At 43.5% G+C, this 19,614-nt stretch overlaps 1 protein-coding gene across 1 annotated transcript in view; it reads right to left on the bottom strand.

The window, feature by feature from the left end:
- CRYBG1 (crystallin beta-gamma domain containing 1) overlaps positions 1-19,614 on the bottom strand; it is a 228,023-nt gene that overhangs the window by 48,342 nt on the left and 160,067 nt on the right. The window contains exon 3 of the mRNA XM_065911626.1: positions 4,736-6,324. Coding sequence (XP_065767698.1) covers positions 4,736-6,324 — 1,589 coding nt within the window. The remainder of the gene's footprint in view (positions 1-4,735; positions 6,325-19,614) is intronic.

Here is a 19,614-nt window from a genome sequence, read left to right on the forward strand (position 1 = left end):
CACGTCCCTTACATCTCCTGCATTGGCAGGTGGGTTCTTATCACTAGCACCACCTGGGAAGCCCATGAAATTAAAAGTCTTTGAATGTATACAGTTTTCTCTCTGAGGAAAAAAAATGTGCTCTGGCTCTTATGCTAATTATCTGTGTGAACTTGGTCAAGTTACTTTAGCTGTCTGGACTCTACCTTCTCTATCTATAAAAACAAACGAAACACTATCATAGTTTAGAACAGAGTTGGTTCACACACACACACGTTATGGTTGAAGGCATCCTTGTAGTTCTCTTCAAGGGTTGCAGCTGGGGACAGTAGAGACTGGGGGATGGAACTGCTGGCCAGCAATCCTCCTTTCAACTAGAATCACTCCGACTTATCTATTACATGCCACTTTTATATAAGCTTTCCAAGAAGAACAGGCTCCAATACTAAAAACAAAAAATGTCTAAATAATTGGTCTAGTGGTTTATAAAAGGTAAGAGATAACAGCCACTAATATTCACTAATGGCCAAGCACTTTCTATAGCCTGCATCATGTGCAATTTTACACATTCTCTCTTAAGATGAGGAAATTGAGGTCTAGAAAAGGTAAGTAATTTGCCCGAAGTCACACAGCTATTAAGTGACGGAAGGTAGGTGTTCTTGTTTCAGATATCATGTTCCTAACAACTCTTCTATCCTGTTTTCCCAGGAAAACAGTAACCTCAGTAACCTCCTCTGGTTCTCTCCAGTTTTATGAGCCAAGGAGCCAATAAATTATCATGAGATCTATAAGATAATCAAACTTTAGAGGCCATCTTGATAAAGAGAACACAAAGAAAGAAGTATGAAGATCTCACACTGTCTCCTACATGGACTCACTGGCCTTCAAGAAGGTTGGCCCTGATGAGCCTTTCGAAGGAGCAGGCAGGATGACTTTGGATGAAGACACCTTATCCTTCCAGATAAAATGAGAAGACTGAGAAAACTCGAGAAGTTCTTCCTAAATACAGCATTTAGAATTAGATTTTCTTTTTTAATTTTTTAATTAAATACTAAATTTGCTATATTCTCATGAATTTCTCCCAGGCATTGCTTTTTCCAGTATCTCCTTGAGATATCTAGGGTCCCCCATGGTGGACCCATATCTGAAATTTAAAAGCAAAATTAACTTATAAGCACTTCCTTAAAGATTAAGTTCTAAAACCAGTGAGATGAGTATAAGTAAGAGAACTTACAAATGCTATCAGTTAATAAGGGATGTTCACATATCAGGGAATATACATTTTAAAAATTCTCACTGATAGAGAAGGAAATGGCAACCCACTCCAGTGTTCTTGCCTGGAGAATCCCAGGGATGGGGTAGCCTGGTGGGCTGCCGTCTATGGGGTCGCACAGAGTCAGACACGACTGAAGTGACTTAGCAACAGAAGAGTAGAAGAAAGGAGAAAGGACTACTGAGTTGCATAAACTCACTGAAAGTCTTTTTTATTATTTTCTGGTTTTGTATATCTCATTTTCCAAGTCCACAACTTTCTACATTTGTCTAATTTGCATTTTTTTTCAGTAAGTGTAAGAAACCAGTATTCTCAGGTTAAGATTTACTTTGACAAGTAAACATTAACAAGACTAGTCAGTTCATAATCCTAGTTCAGATGTATTTATTTTTGTCCATAGAACTTAGAATAAGATCCTGGAAACCTAGACATACAGTGCTAAAACAGATCCTTTTCATAATCCTTTATAGTTTTTTTCCTGACCAACATGTAGCAAAATTATATACTTCTAGTAACTGAACTGCAAATTTTTTTTTACAAAACCATTCAGTATTCCACACAAAATCATTTAGAAATGGTAGTTCTACAGTGACCTTCTTATAATACTATATTGTGCAGGAATGAGGCATTTTCCCATTTGCAACAACATGAATGGACCTAGAGACTGTCATACTGAGTGAAGAAGTCAGACAGAAGGATAAATATATAGTATCACTTTATATGTGGAATCTAAAATAATGGCACAGATGAACTTATTTACAAAACAGAAATAGAGTCACAGATGTAGAAAACAAACCTATATTTACCAAAGGGGAAGTGCAGAAGGGATAAATTTGGAGTCTGGAATTGGCATATATGCACTACTATATATAAAATAGATACTGTATAGTACAGTACCATGTAATGACCTACATGGGAAAAAGATCTTAAAAGAAGTGGATATATATGTACCTGGTTCACTTTGCTGTACATCTGAAACACAATTTTGTAAATCAACTATACTCCAATAAAAATATATTTTAAAGAATAAAATAAAAAAATAAAAATTCTCACTGATCAGCTCAAGGAACTTAGTCAAACATCAAAGCAGACCTTATGATGTAAATGGAAAATACTCTAGGTTAGCCAATAAGCTACATTAAGGACAGGACACACATACCTGAGCATTAAAGATTTACATGAAGATCAAAATACATTTTACAACCAAATTTTCTGTGCTATTAACTTCTGCTACCGAGAGTCACTACAATTAACCTGGTTCAAACTGATTAAAAGGAAGGCTCCTATAATTCATGTTGTAATGCCTTCATTAAGATGTAAGAAGGGAAAATACCCTGAAGTCTAAGAACCTGTGGCTAAAATACGAAAAGAAAATTCTCCTTATTCTAAACATACCATTTTAAGAATCTCAACATTCAATACTTGGTAGAGAATGGAAAACATAATTCCTCTAAAAGGATCAAGAAACATGCTTCTTCATAGTGATTATTTTTCAGGGAATATAAAATAGTTTTAACTCTAAAATTTCAGATTCAAGTTGTTTTTATAAATAATCTGAGTAACACTTCTACTTGAAATACAATCAGAGGAAAAACTAAAGGATCAGAAAAAAAAAAATCCATCAGTCAAATGGAAATGGGTCAAAGGACTAGAAAGAATTATTAAGTCTCCATTACAATAGGTGGCCAGTTCACCAAATGCAAGGCCATGCAGAAAACAGAATTAAACTGAGCCTCTGGGAAAGGAAAATTTTAGGTAGAAAATAATTATTCCTTAGAAAAGGCCATTTGGTTTAGTTCTATTACAGCAAACAGCATATGAAAAAGACTTTGTTTGTTTACCCTATCCCTTAACAGTGTAACATTTCTGGTTTTTCCACTGGTGTATTCTGATTGGAAGACAAGAAGCATCCTTAATCAGTACACAACAACCTGTCTCTAAGGCTCACACTTAGGAGGGCTGAATGTTCAGTCTCACTGGCCTTCTACAAATAATGGGCATCATTCACTCAGGTTATTTCTCCAAGGCTGCTCTTACAGAATAAATTGCTGACTCTATCAAAGTTCTCCAGGTTGGCAGCTGGGTGAGGTAGCTCAAGTTATTCATTAAGCAGGTTTTCCTCCCGAGTGTTTACCAAGCAGACCTCCTACTCTTAAGCTTACTTATCCAAGAATTCAAACAGAACGAATCTGTTCAGTTTATGAATCATAATGTTGGCAAAGTCTCAGCTTTCTTTAAAAAATGTGTGAATATAGGAAAACACCTTGAGCAGTTTAGATACTCATTTTCACATTTGCTGACTGAGAGACAGGGGCGAGTTGGTGGGGAAAGGGGGAGAGTCTTGAGTTTTATAGGATGCCCTCCTTGTCCTGTCTGCCAATCAGACTTCACTCACCATCAAGGCACAAACCCATTTCCTCAAAAAAAAAAAAAAAAAAAAAAAAGTCAACAGTGATTTCCTCCTCCTTTCCACACCCCCAGCCTTAGGGATGATAACAGTCATGTGGCAGTTTAATCAGATTATCACCTCATATAGTTATTTGATTTGTCGGCATCTTGGGTGCCAGACTGTGCCATAAACTGTTCAAAGGCAATATATACTGAATCACAGTTGTGGCTTTCCCTGCGTAGTTCCCAGCACCCTACCATGCACAGAAGGTGCTCAATAAATATTTGAAAAATCAATAAACTTAACAGCACAGTGGTCACAGTCAGCTGTTGAACTTGATCCTTCTAATGTGTCCTTTGTCATTATGTGTGTCATTTGTCAAACAGCCTCCCAGTAAAAAACACTGATCTTTCTTCATTTCAATAACAGAAAAATACTTTTCAATCTGGGAGCAAAAATATCACCAAACTTCCTAACATCATAAAGGGGAAGAAACAACCAAGATACTTGTATTAGAGGTTTTTGTTTTTAAAGCTTTAGGCCAATAATGCACTAAGTTCCATAAAAGGTTCTATGAATTCTTGTAAACTCACACATGTCAAAGCTACTGGGTATATTGTACACACTAGAGTTTGCTCCCTGTTTTCAAATTCACTGCATTTGTGTTTTAAGAATGTTCCACCTAGGAATGCTGGTGTTTATTTTGAATAAAGAATAGAATGAGCTCCAATCAAGCCACATGCTCGTCTATTAGTTATGTAAATACTGAACCTCAAGAGATATCTTACTTTTACATTCATTGAACTTAAAAGCCTTATATTAATAGGACTTATTAGTAACAACAGACTAGGGTCTGGAATGGGTCATCTTAAACCTTAATTGTGTTAACTAGTCCTTCACCATCTCAATTTCACCACCCAGGAGAAAATTCAATGCACTTACAGTTCTTCCACAAATGCAAAGACTCTGAGCCCCTCAAGAGCCGCTGGGCTGGCCCAACCCAACTCTTAAGCTTACTTATCCAAGAACTCAAATAGAATGAATCTGTTCAGTTTATGAATGATAATGTTGCAAGTAACCCCGCAGTTACTTACAGGGTCACTTTCGTGGTCACCGTCGACCTGCCCACACCGAAGTGGTTCCTGGGCTTCAAGCCTTCGGAGGCGTCAGAACCTCCAGCCGATCTGCCCAAGTCTCTGCTTCGGCCTCCCTCTCCCCGGCCGTCCAAGAGGTGGGGGAGCGGCCCCCTCTTGTGCTCGGGCTTGATCTCAGGCAGTAGCGAGCTGCTCTTAACTGTGAGCTCGCGGGGGATGATCCGGGCCGCCTCCTCCCCGCTTTCCTTGGCGGCCGGATTGGGGCCGGGGTCTGGCGCCCTCTTGAGAGGGGAGTCCTTGGCCGGAGCCCGGGGGCCGCCGGCGGGCGAGGTGGGCACGGCCTCGGGGACGCGGCTTCGGCCCCTCCGCTTGGTGGGGGACGAGGCGGGCGGCGGCTGTTTGCTCCGCTCCGGCTCCCCTCGGAGCTGCCCTTTGGGGCTGGGGCTGGGCTTGGACTCGAGGCCGGCAACGGAGGCAACGCCCCCATCGGGGGCCGCCTGCGGAGGAGATTTCACTTTCTTTTCCGCACAGCCATTCTCAGCGGCCGCGCCTGGCGCCACCTCGTCCTCGAACACCGTGTCGTCCCGGGGCGCGCAGTCGGGCAGCGGCGGGTCGGCTCCGGGGGAGTCGGTGGATCTCTGCGACCGCCTCCGTCTCCCAGACCTGCGGCCACTCGACCTCTTTTCCATGTCGTCGCAATCGCCGCCGTCTCCAGCCCCGGGGCTGATCACGACCGGCTCGTCCACCTGTGCCACCTCGGTCTTACTCAAGTAGATGTCCAGAGTCAGCACTTTAGCCGGGTGGGCGCGCTGGCGGGGCCGGCAGTCTTGCCCCGGGGGCTCGGCTTTGACTGGTGCTGAGCCCGCCCGGTTCTCCGCACCCTCAGCGGGCGGGTCGCCGGGCGGAGCCGATGAGTGCTCCGGGGCTTGACTCGGCGCGCCCTGGGGTTCGGGAGAGCCTCCGTGGGCACACACGCCAGGGTTCCCGTTGGCAGGATGCTCCCCGGCGGGCGAGTCCGGCACGCCCCTCGATCCCTGGGTGGGCTCCTGCTCGCCGCCAGCGCCGGGCGAAGCGTGCTCCCCGGGACTCCGGATGAGCGCCTCTGCGTTCTCCCGCCTGGAGGAGTTCTCTAATGAGGAACGCAGCTGCTTGGCAGTGGCGGTGGCATCTGGGAAGGTCTCTCCCTCTGCCTCCAGAGGTTCTAATTGGGGTGAATCACTTTCACTGCCTTGGGGCACAGCCGCCGCTGCAGGGCTGCCGCCGCCAGGTGACCGCTTGGCGTCCGGGGGGGCCGCCTGCACGCAGCCCTCGGGGTGTTCACCCTCCGGCTCCTGGCGCTTCTCCTGCGGGGAGCCCTCCTCGCATGGGTCTGTCGGCCCTGGTTGGCCGCCCAGAGGTTGACTCTTCTCTGTCTCTCTTTCCGGGAGTCTGGAAGAGGTTACTTCTTTGGGAGAGCCTGGTTTGGTATTTGAGCTGGTGGGACTCTCTAACCCATTTCTGCTGTTCCTTCTCCTTCCGGCCGTGAACAGAGTGCCAAGTTTTCCCAAAACCGGTTTCCTTTTGTTCTCTTCTGGTGGTTGTGCTCTGGACTGAAAAATAAAAGGGGATGGTAGAGACAGATGTGAGAATCCTGGTTTTCCATTTAGTATTAATAGTACATTATGGAACTACAAGCCAAAATGATAATAGGCTAGGGTTTCTAATTGAAAGTGAGAGTTGTAGTTTGGCCTTCATTCCAACAAAATAATTTTTTTTCACTTTTTGAATTTTTCTCAAACACTGTTTATGCTTGGCGCTACCGAAGAGGAACATTTCCTTCATCTATAGGAAGAAAATCATGAGAGAAAATTTGGAACGTCCAAATAATCACCCATGCAAAATACATAACTCCCAGTTCTTTCTCTGTTTTGCTTTATAGCTCAGTCTCTCAGTAGTGTCTGACTCTTTGTGATCCCTTCCGCTGTAGCCCGCCAGGCTCTTCTGTCCATGGGATTCTCCAGGCAAGAATACTGGAGTGGGTAGCCATTCCCTTCTCCAGGGGATCTTTCTGACCCAGGGGTTGAACCAGGGTCTCCCGCATTGCACGCAGATTCTTTACCCTCTGAGCCACCAAGGAATCCCATAAAGATGTCATTTCAAACAGCCATGTCAGCCTACAGGGCAGCAGCAAACACGCTAAAGTATGTTAAAAGTGGAAGTTTTTTCCCCCTGAAATACCGACACTTCTTTCTGTAGGCAGGAAGAAGAACAAGGAAAACAGTCTTCTCTTCCAGAACAGAAAGGAGCCACTTGGGTTCAACTGAAAAACCTTAAGAAATCGAGTTCAAGTACCTGGGTGTGCCCCCGCCAAGTCAGAGGTTCTCAGCGGGCCAGGCTGCGCCCGTCCAGTGGGAGCAGCACAGGGACATTCAAACGCCTGCTGGTCCCCAGGAACCCAGCTGGCCACCGCCCAGCTCACCGCGGGCTCTTTCCGCGGGGTTCCTGGGTGTCAACATGGGACAGGTGCTGGAGGAAGGGCAAAGTTGCGGGATGACCGCTTTTGTAGGCCCCCCGCCATGGGTCACGGAGGACAGAAGAGCGCGGGACTCTCCCACGCCGACCTCGGCCAGGGATCGGTCCCTCAGCAACCCAATGGGCTCGGGGTCCGACCTATCCATGGGAAGGGCATCACCGCCCCTCCACCCCCGGCCACCAGCGACAGCCGCCCTGCGCCCGTAAAGGGGAAAACCCGTTCCTATTCCATAGCCTGGGGCAAAACGGCCGGCACCTGGCACCGGCGCGGGAAGCCAGGAGCGCGCTCAGAACAAATCAATAAAAGCAAAACCGCCAATGGGCGCCCGGCGCGCCCAGAGCTGCTAGCTGAGGGGCGGGGAGGGCAGGGAGAAGAGGCGGACCGCCTGCGGGACCGAGGGAGGGAGCTCAAGCGGGAACCCAGCCTGGCTCCCAGCGGAGGGAAGTCTATTCCTGGTGACAAGCCCATTGAAACCCAACCCCACACACGTCTGGCTACAATAGATTTAATATTAAGATTACCTCTTCCACCTGAAACCCAGGAGCTAGCTTGAGCCCCACCTTTTCTGAAAGGTGAACATGCAGGGCAGTTTTTACAATACTGACTGTTTACAAAAGAGGTTCCCGAATCACTCTCTAAAGGTTGCTCCATTTCATTTGAGGTATATGCAGCCAGTGGGCTTTGGAGATAGTGGTGAACAGGAAAGGCTAAGATAAAGCATGGAATTAACAGGGTCCACAGGCACTTACTGAGACAGCCCTGTTACCATCTGCTGTGCTGGGCTTAGTCATTCATTCGTGTCTGACTCTCTGTGACCCCATGGACTGTAGCCCGCCAGGCTCCTCCATCCATGGAATTCTCCAGGCAAGAATACTGGAGTGGGTTGCCATGCCCTTCTCCAGGGGATCTTCCCGACCCAGGGATCAAACCCGGGTCTCCTGCATCGCAGACAGATTCTTTACTAAGAAACCAGGGAAGCCCCCTGTTACTGTAACATCATATAATTCTGTAACAGCAATGTGAGGTGCTTGTTACCCTACAGCCAAAAGGAGGAAAGGTCCGAGCTGAGAGACTTCAGGTATGTTACGTGTGGGGGCAATATCAGGATTCAAGCCCAGGTCCTCATCTTCCAACCCCAGCTCCCTCAACCCCACCCTAGAGGACATGATGGTGCAATAGGCACCCCTGAGCCAGAGTTAGCCCAGGGGAGTAGATTGCAGACCACACTTTCCCAGAATTGGCTCATGAGGAAGTGCTCCTTAATCAGATTTACTGACAAACCCCAGAGGGGATTCTTCAGGCTGGAGAAGCACCTGGTGGGAACTTTGGAACTAAACAGCTGTAGTGTGAGAAGATGGACAGTGGCATGTTGTGGCCACAGAGAGATTTTGTGATTGAGTTGATATGCTTTTAAAATCTAACCAAATTGATTAATAATTCAATTATTCAGTGGTTATATAAACAACATAGGAAGAATTCACAGTGTAATTTTTTTTTTTTTCACAGTGTAATTTAAGGGAAAAAAGAACATTAAAATATTTGTTTCTTAAGGAATATGTTTGGACTCTTTCACTATGTGTCAAAGGTATTATGTGATTTTTAAACATAATAAATCCTTCCTTATGTGCTAGACTTGCTAAGTGATTTATATAGATTCTTCTCAGAGACATTCCTTAAGAAAGGTAACGTTTTTATGCTCATTTGCCAAGGTTTCTTATCCCTGCTAAGGTCCCACAGTCAGTAGTCTTTTTAACTCTGGAAATGGAGTTCTTTGTCTCTGGTGCCTGGACAGGCCTTTAAACATATCCTATGGACTTCCTTGATAGCTCAGGTGGTAAAGAATCCACCCACAATGCAGGAGACCCCAGTTCAATTCCTAGGTCAGGAAGATCCACTGGAGAAGGGATAGGCTACCCACCTCAGTATTCTGGCCTGGAGAATTCGATGTTCTGTATAGAACATGGGGTTGCAAAGAGTTGACATGACTGAGCGACTTTCACTTTCACTTTTCATGGACTTCCCTGGTGGCTCAGACAGTTAAAGAATCCGTCTGCAATGCTCCTGCAATGCTCCCAGGACCTGGGTTCGATCCCTGGGTTGGGAAGATCCCTTGGAGGAGGGCGTGGCAACCCACTCTAGTATTCTTGCCTGGAGAATCCTCATGGACAGAAGAGGGCTACTGGTGGGCTACAGTCCATGGGGTCGAAAAGAGTCGGACACGACTGAGCAACTAAAACACAGCACAAAGAAGTGGCCAGGAAGAGGTTTGAGTCTCATTGGCTTAATTCTAGCCCAGGTCCAAAGAAAACTAGGGTACAAATTATTCTGTCCTGCCAATGATGTTGCAATCAATCCATTTTTCCCATACAGTTGAAAGGTGTCTGATCAGCAGTCTTCTCTGTTCAGTACTTTTTTTTTTTTCATTTTTGGCTATAGCTGCTTTTTACAAAATCAATTGTTCTTTGTAACTTGGTCTCATCAACTACTCGACTCCTCCTTCCCCCAGAGGAGCAGCCAGTTTGTCAACTGTCAAGCTGCTCTGTTTATTGAATGTACTTGAATTCTAAACTTTTGACATGAATGTTCACAATAGCTTCATTCATAATAATAAACTGAAAACAACTTAAATGTCTATCAGCCAGTGAAAGGATAAACTAATTGTGGCACACCTGGACACAGAATGCTACTCAGCAATAAAAGGGACGGAACTTTAAAAACATGTAATGACATGGATGAATCTCATTAGCATTATGCTAACTGGAAGAGGCCAGACTCAAAAGGTATAGAATGGTTCCATTTACATAACATTCTAGGCAATGTCTAGGCAAATCCAATCTATAATCATAGAAAGTACCAAGAAATCAAAGGTTGTCTGAGGGTGGGGTAGGCAAGGGGTGTGACTGGAAACAGGCACAAAGAACTCCCAGGGATAAGAGCAGTGTTCTATATCTTGATTGTGGTGATGGTTACACATGTGCACATATCTTTCAAAACTCAAACTGTACACTTTTCATATATAAATTATCTTAATGATGTTGACTTAAAAATGAAGCTTTTTCCCTGGGAAGTAAAGAGCAGGAACAGGGTCCATCTGGCTCAGGGGCACATTTCATAGTTCTTAATCAATGGGGCCTCAAGTTGTTTCAAAAGCTACTTCTTTATTTGCAGGGGAATGCTGTCTTCCCCCAAGGGGCCCTGCATCTCCAGCATCAGATCTCTATGCAGGATCTTCTGAGAAGAGTGCAGAGTGAATCATTCTAAGTTCACAGTTACATCTTTCAGGAACAAACACCTCTTCTTAAAATAGGACACACGTTTGTTTTCAGCCAGGGGTGATTTCACCCCAGTGTTAATGGAGGAAGAATGAGTATGGTAGATAGAAGACAAAATGAGATGTCCTGGGATTGTCTAGAGAGTAGTGCCTCCTTGAGTAGGAGTCTTTGCACCTAGAGTCCTAAACCTACAGAATGGGAAGCCAGGGACCCAGCATCTTCCGCCTCGACCTTGATGGTCACCTGTTACGAAGGGAAATGTTTTGCAAAGAGGCCATGGGAGTCCATCATACTCCTTCCTGCTTCCACAGGGCTCTCTTCCTCACTTAGAGTCCTGAGCATTCTCAGACTGTAGCAGAGCCTTGCAATCCTGCAATCTCCTTTGGAGAGCTTTTCACTCTGTCCTTTCTGCCCACCTGCCTGTGCCCTTGGACTCCTCCTGCCAGCCTTGCCCTACTGGGATGAGCACAGTCCACAGAAGGACAGTGTTAGAAACGGCCCATGGACTGTGTGCCGGGATCTGTTTTAGTGTTCTTGTTGGCAAACATTACCTGCGGCTCATCAGGAGGGGTGTGTGTCTGCAAGGAGACTGCAGTGCTGTTCTCTGATTCTCAACCTCCTTGGTATGGCAGCACCTGTCATCAGCAGCTGCCACTAAATAAGAGCTACATTGTATTGTTACACATAATTTCAGAGATCTCTATCTCCTTGCTGGTGGGGAACCAGAAGTCAGGAGATACAGGATACATTGTTAATATGCCAAAATGTCCGGACTTACAAGCAAAATAGTTTGTTGCTTTCTTATTTTTTTCAGATTACCTTGAAGGCATTGCTTTAAATTTAGAAACCACCTGAAATCAAACTTACATCACTAGTGTATTTTTAAATATACAGAATGCTGTGGGCAATTAGCAATTTGAGTCTGAAACTCAGAAGCATTCAGTTTATGGAAAGTTACAATCCCTAGAAATATTACCTAATTTTTAAATTTTGTAGGGGACAAAAGCTGACACAAACAGCAATTTTCTTTGATCTCAGTTACTGGTGCAGAGCCTGCAGTATCTTATCTGCCAGTCCCCAATCCCATGGACAGAGGAGCCTGCCGGACTACAGTCCATAGGATCACAGGACTGAGCATGCATGCATGTACCTGAAACCATGTTTGAAGGTTGAAGAAAAATATGTTGAGCATATTATTTGAAAATGTAGCTAACACATTATACTGTTTGAAAATGTCATATATTTCCCACCTTTTCCTTGCCCAGTGGAATAGCTCCTTTTGCAAGAGAAAGATCTAATTGTATTCCCAACACCTAGCCCAGGGATTTACAGTAGAGGCGGACATAAACTATTTGATGCTACTGAAGAATTAGTAACATCCCCCTCCCTTCCAAAAGGGAGTCACCAACACCCTTGCAACAATAAACACAGTCGGGTCTAAACAAAACAAGAACAGAATGGAAACCTTTTTCTGCACAAGACTCAGCCTGGTCAAGAATGTGCAGCTCTGTTCCATCCATGTGAGGATTCTGCCCAGTGATGCAGAATGACTGCTGGCACACAAACTTGAATTTCTTCAGGTTTACTGCTGGCTCCCAGCCAGCGTCTGACTTGATCGAGATCTTTTTACATGTATTCACATGTGCCTCCTGCTAAATGTGGTCAGTGATGTACACAAGTAACTTTTTTGGGGGAAAACACTGTGATTCCCTATGAGCTCACTTTGTTGATTCTGAAAGATACTTTAGCTCTTTAACTCCAGTTCAGCCATGAGGAGGAATGAATCAATGGTCATTATTATGAAAGATAAAATTCGCCTTGTCACTTTGATAATATTTTAGGTTCACAGCACCTGTGTGTATGTGTTTGCATTGGCAAGGTACTTTTTTTCAGCATAGGTTTTGTAAAAACAGCCTTAGTCGTGTCACTTAAAAAATAAGGGAATTTAAACCACTTCACCCACCAACTTTTAAATGTAAAAACAAGAGTTAGAAAATTCTGTTCAATAAAAGCAAGAGATACTTTTGAACCTTGTGATCAGTAAAGAACAAAAATGAGGAGTGCGGAAGGGGGAGAAAAAAGAAATAGTCAAAGCTGAATAGAAAATCTGACGTTGAATTAGGTTACAAGACAAAGAAGCATGAAGCTCCACTCTCTGTTCTGAGATGACCTAGATGGGTGGGATGAGTGGGAGGGAGGTCCAAGAGGGAGGAGATATGTGTGTACATATAGCTGATTCACTTCTTTGTACAATGGCAAGCATTATACAACACTGTAAAGCAATCATTCTCCTGGGGGGAGAAATCTGCTCTCCTCTTCATCACTCTATCTTTTTTTATAATGCTTGTGCTAATATATACGGCCCATTCTAAATAATAGAACACACTCAAACAAAATGCAAAGGAAGACATGTTCACATGGTACACCTTGATCTATTAAACACTGAAACTTTTCATTTTATCTTTTAAAATATTTTTTCCATAGGCTATCAAGTTTCCTCTCTTATAGTATACTAAGTATAATTAAGCTACAGCTTAAGGGTTCTGGAGACCAAACTATGGACCCCTGTTACTATATTTGCACTATAATAGTGATTTCTTCCATGGCTGATACGGCCGTAGACTAAGGTTTGCACTAAATGACCCACAGACTATAATACTGTTTAGTCATAAGCAGGGCTCTTTCAAAAAGGCGTAGAAAGTTACTGCATTCAGTTTTGATCTGTGTACAATTTCATATGATGCAACCAACAATACACTGCATCAGAACTTCAGAGCCTCTCGCTGCTACCCAGTCTCTTGGGGTGCAGTGCTAACCTGCCCCTGTGCGTTTCCAATACTTGTCAGCATCCCAGTGCCCACCCCATATCTGCTGCTCACCACTGTTCTCCTTGGTTCTTCTTTTTTTTTTTTTTCTTGGTTCTTCTTTAATGTCTCTGTCCTTTCAACTTCATGTGACACATACTTTTCTACTTACAACCTCAATATATTTATTTTTTCTAATGATGTCACTTCAAAACAAATGACAATCATATCCTGTTGTATATTAATAGAATTATAGGTATACTATTGTGTAAAAGAATAGGAGCAGACTTTTTTCTTAAACTTCCAGGTTTAACAGTGTCCTGAAAAAGACTCATTACTGAATATGAAAGTCATAATTTAGGAAATGGTTGCAAGTTCATTACTCCAAAAGTATTTTCTACCCTTTCAGAGGATTTGAAGAAATAAAGAGTTTCGTTTAAAAAGTTACTCCCAGTTTCAGCTAAGAATTGTCTTTAGGTCATTTACTATTTGTCAGAAACAAAGTGAAACCTGGTTGTTTAAAGCCACTGACACATTTAATGAGAAAGGAAGGTAAGATCTTAAAGTGTGGGTGTATTTTACTCATTCATTCCACTAGTAATTATTGAGAATCTGCCTTTTTCCAGATTTTCTTCTTAATCTTAAAGAAGCAAACCACAGTCTAAAACATCTAGATAATATTCCTAAGACATGAGTCAGGCTTTTTAAAGTTAGTTCAGTAACTTTCCCATTTGAATTGATTGTATATGAGCTCAGACGGTAAAGAATCTGCCTGCAGTGCAGGAGACCCAAGTTTGATCCCTGGGTCGGGAAGTTCCCCTGGAGAAGGAAAGGCAACCCACTCCAGTATCCTTGCCTGGAAAACTCCATGGACAGAGGACTCTGGCAGACTATGGTCCATCAGGTCAAAAGAGTTGGACACAACTGAGAAGCTAACAGGTTCACTTTCAGGAAAACAAGATTCCGTTTCCTAGAATATGACTTGTGAAGTGAAAGTCACTCAGTCATGTCCAACTCTTTGCAACCCCATGGACTGTACCCCATGGATTATATAGTCCATGGAATTCTCCAGGCCAAATATTGGAGTGGGTAGCCTTCCCCTTCTCCAGGAGATGTTCCCAACCCAGGGATCAAACCCAGGTCTTCCACTTTGCAGGCAGATTCTTTACCGGCTGAGCCTCAAGAGAAGCCCAGAATATGACTAAGGTACCACTTTAAGTTTGTACTGACCACACAGAGTATGTTACACTTGTGTGACATGCTTCTGCCTGGACCCTGCAATATAACAATGGTGGGGATCGAACTCTCACTTATGATGGAGTACTGGCTGTAGAATCAGGTACCTCTGTAAACAGCGGGCACTTCTGTTTATGTGCCTTTCCTCACCCTTCTCTGTGCCTCAGGCCTTTGACCATGAAGAATATAGAGACAGACTGCTTTACCCTTTGACTTCGGTAGGTTCGGCCTTTAAAAGGCACTGACAGGAGATCAAAGGGAGGGACTAGAGTGAAGTCAAGCTGTTTTCTTCCCACCTCTCCCTCTCCTGGTTAGGCTCTGGGTTGGGTGTGGTCCAGCCTGACCAAGGTCTCTGTCAGGAACCACCTCTGCAGATACACTCTGTTTTCAGATCCCAGGAATTGCTTCCTTCTCTTGCCCCTCTAGCCCCGCGATGGAAAGCGTCTCTCTGGCGCTGGCCCAGCAGTGCTTCGCCATCCTTTGCTTGGTGTGGAACCGGGGTGGGGGAGCGCGTGAAGCATATGATTTTGAGAGCTTTCTTTAAGAAGATGACATAATATTGGATTACAGATTTGGGGACACAGACTTGGAAGAGGGCTTGCAAGGGAAGAAACCGTGGTCTCCTTAAAACTCTGCCACATTTTGTATACAGCCCCTCTTGCTTTACTCAATCAACCAGGTTGAATGTGACTGCCTTTGCCCATGTGGGGATCCTGACTAATAATTACTACATGTTCAACCATGAGTAATAGATAGCTCACAATGCTTCTCTCTGTGTAAACTGAACAGCTTCCTGAATATTTTCTTTTTCTCCATCATGCTGAATTAATTTGCTTTACAGTAGAGATGTATAATCCTAATTTGGTGAATATTTTTCCTAAATGTGTATAATGTATAACTTACAGAAGATATGGGAATTTGAAATGGATAGCAATTGTTTCTTGCTACCTCCTGGATTGTGCACATATCTTGATTGAAAGTGAAAGTCGCTCAGTTGTGTCTGACTCTTTGTGACCCCATAGACTGTATAGTACATGGAATTCTCCAGGCCAGAATACTGGAGTGGGTAGCCTTTCCCTTCTCCAGGGGATTTTCCCAACCCAGGAATCAAACCCAGATCTCCCGCATTGCAGGTGGATTCTTTACCAGCTGAGTCACAAGGGAAGCCCAAGAACACTGGAGTGGGCAGCCTACTCTTTCTCCAGCGGATCTTCCCAACTCAGGAATCGAACCAGGGTCTCCTGCTTTGCAGGCAGATTCTTTACCAACTGAGCTATGAGGGAAGCCCCACATCTTGATTAGTGTATAATCAAATCACTGGCTAACTAGTTCCAAACTGGAGTAAAGAAGCTTAGCCAAACTGAAAAATGGAAGTGTATATTATCAAATTAGTTCCTTTCTTATTGACTCAGAACCAAGAAAGCATATTCTCAGGTTCTTTATGTATTTTAAAAAAAAGAATGACTTATACAATCAGATCAGAGATCAAGAATAAGTACTTTAAAACATGAGAAAACCATCAGTGTACTGCAGAATGCAAGCACTCAGCTCCCAAGGGCTAACTTCTCGTTAGGTCATTCATGCATCAATGATGTGATGAGGGGGATAGAGACATTGGGGAGACGAGGGTGAGGCAGCCAAGGGGAGACTGGCACAACATGCCTGCCTCTACCAGGAACACTGGTAGCCAAGCCCACCATGGTGGCTGGGACCAGGAGGGGAGGAACTCGGAGCATAGCTCCGTAAAGAATGAAGAAGCCTTTCCCACTCAGCACTGTTGACTCCAGGTTGCCTCCGAGACTTCTAGTGACCTTGAAACCTCATAACCTGAGGTTATTGTAACCACACTTAAAAGTATGGCAGAAAATAGACTTACTCCTAGAAAATAAATTTCCAGTTCATGTGTACTTCCCAGAAATATCTCAGTTTTCTGCAATTTCTAGTGAGAATTATTGACTTCCTGGTAATTCATTTCAAATTAAGAAGTAAAATGCATGCTTTCATGAAAAGAACTCAGGACTACTACTAAACAGGGATCAAATGATTTACCTTCTCCAAAATTCCTCTTGTGTCATTGAGGATATTGAGAAATTCACATGAAGTGATACATGCAAACATGTTTTGAAAAACACCAAGTGCCTAAGAAAGTGATGGCTGCCATAATTAATAGTCTGATATTTTGCTGATGTTTCATAGTCCAAGTTTAAATTATAGTAGCTGAGTAGATAACTAACAGGATTAATTTATGATTCTCAGTGAGATGGAGATGAAAATAGCATATGATAGATAAGCAGGACTGGGCATATCATTGCTTATAAGCACTTGTCTTCAATGTGTCATAACCAGAATAAAGAAAAACTGAAGTCTGCCCTCTCCTATAAACATTATCCTTTCCAGATCATAATGTACAGGAGATACGCAACTAGGTAGCGTGAACACCTCTCGATCACTCTATGTAAATAAGCACCTCACTTCCTATAAGCTCATGCTCCTTCATTTTTCTTTATAGCACTTATTATTACCTGAACTGAACGTACTTAGTATTTATTTGTTTACTGCATTGTCTGTCTTTCCTCACAGAATGTATAAGTTTCATGAAAATAAGAATGTAGCTTTGTTCACCACTATGTCCCTATTCCTTCCTCAATGTAGGGTACTAATAGGCACTCAAAAAATACTTATCGAAGGAACACATCAACCATATTTTCCAGAAATTGCTCAGTCTCCTACGAGCAACAATGCCAGACAACATTGGGCGAGGGAACAGCCAGTAACCTGGGGGCCCTCAGTTAGTTCTCAGAAGTAATCTGGGGGGCCCTCAGTTAGTTCTCAGGAGGAGAGAAGGCCTGTCTCTAGTCTTGGCCCTCTTCTCAAATGACTCCCCCCAAATCCAGTTTTCAAAATGCTCATCTTCTGGACTGTTTGAGGATTAAATGAAATGTCTGTCTCTGGGGAAGAGACAGGGAACAGGAAGGGAAGCCTTAAAGTACATACACACACACACACACATACAGCATATTGTGCATGTGTGTGTATATATACACACACATATATATTCGTATTTGAAACTCATAATATATAAACAAGTACAACAAGGAAAATATAAATTATCCTTTATCTTTTCTATCCTAAAATACTACTATTACTGTTCTTTCTGTCTGGCTCTTTTTTCCTTCTCTGTCTGGCTGTTTGTCAGGGCATTGTATAATAGCATTTTGTACTTCCTATTTGGTGTATTATTCTTTCACTGAATTCATGCCAATAAATGTGTGTGTGCTAAGTCACTTTAGTCATGCCTGACTCTTTGTGACCCTATAGACTGTACTCTGCCAGGCTCCTCTGTCTATGGGATTCTCCAGGCAAGGATACTGGAATTGGTTGCCATTTCCTTCTCCAGGGGACCTTCCCCACCTAGGGATCGAGCCAGCATCTCTTAACTCTCCTGAATTGGCAGGTGGGTTCTTTACCACTAGTGCCCCAATAAATAAATTTCTATAATAATATTTTAATGCTTGCACTAAATTCCATCATGTCAATGTACCACAATGCCTACAGTTTATTTATGTTATTTTCAATGCATTGCAGGCTGCTGAAAAAAATATTTGTACCTTATCTCTACACACATCCTTAATTATTCCCACAGGATATGTTCCTAATTAGTAATCAAGGGAATGAAAAGCAAAACCACAATGAGATATCTTTACAAACCCATCAGATTGGAAAATAATTAGAAAGAGTGATAATTCCAATATGAGAGAGGCTTTGGAGCAGTAGGAACACACACACTGCTGCTGTGAGTGTAAATTGGTACTCCTACTTTGGAAAACACCTTGGCATTTAGCTAATAGAACAGAAGGTATGCATATCCTATGAGCATTATCAGTATATTCCCTAGAGCAGCAAGCAGTTCTCAAAATTCTCCTTTCAGGACTCCTTGACACTCTTAAAAATTAAGGCCCCCAAGAGCCATTGTTTATATGGGTTATATCCATCAACACTTCTCAGGGTTAGAAATGAAAACTGAGCCATTTTTAAAGTTCAACAATACTCACAACACACATTCCACCAGCCATCAGAGCAAGGCAGCACTGCATGCCATATTACCTCTGGATCTCCAGTGTACACTCACGAGAGGATGAAAGTAAAAGGCAAACAGCATCTTAGCATTTTTATGAAAATAGTTTTGACACTAAGGACTCCCCTGGGAGTGTCCCCAGACCTCACTTTGAGAACTGCTGTCCCTCGAGAGGCTCATGCACATTGTTCTGGGACACGTGCACTAGGGTGCTCCCAGCAGGCTGCCCGTACAAGTCCCTCAACAAGAAACGGACCCAGATCCCATCCACAGCAAGATGAATAAATTCCCTGTGGTTCATTCATAAAACAGAATACAACAACAGAAAGGGATGAACACATCAGTGGCACAATCCATGGATGAATTTTATAAACAGAAAGCCGACTGAAAGAATCCAGACCCCCATGAAAACATAGTATATAATTACATTCCTATGAAATTCAAGAACAGGTAAGTTACTTTGCACTGTCTTGGGATATACTCATAGGTGGTAAAATCAGAAAGAAAAGCAGAGAGAGCTATGTTGATTTTGACAGGCGGCATTAGTGGTAAAGAAGCTGCCTGTCAATGTAGGAGACTGAGACAGAGGTTCCATCCCTGGGTTGGGAAGATCCCCTGGAGAAGGGCATGGCAACCCACTCCAGTGTTCTTGCCTCAAGAATCCCAAGGACAGAAAAGCCTAGCGGGCTATAACCCATACGGTCACAGAGTCAGACACAACTGAAGTGACTTAGCAAGCACACACAATGATTCTAACAGTCAAGAGAGCAGTTAACCACTGCGGTGCAGATTCTGTGTTCATTTTAAAAACTGACATTTTGTTCATCATGGATGTTTTTCATGAACTTTTGCTTTTAAAAATATTACAATAAGGACTTACATCCCTGGGAGTCCAGTGGTAAAAAAAAATCTGCCTGCCAATGCAGGGGATACAAGTTCAATCCCTGCTCTGGGAAGATACCGCATACTGCAGGGCAACT

This window comes from Muntiacus reevesi, chromosome 19, assembly GCF_963930625.1.
Source record: "Muntiacus reevesi chromosome 19, mMunRee1.1, whole genome shotgun sequence".
In the NCBI taxonomy this organism is placed as follows: Eukaryota; Metazoa; Chordata; class Mammalia; order Artiodactyla; family Cervidae; genus Muntiacus; species Muntiacus reevesi.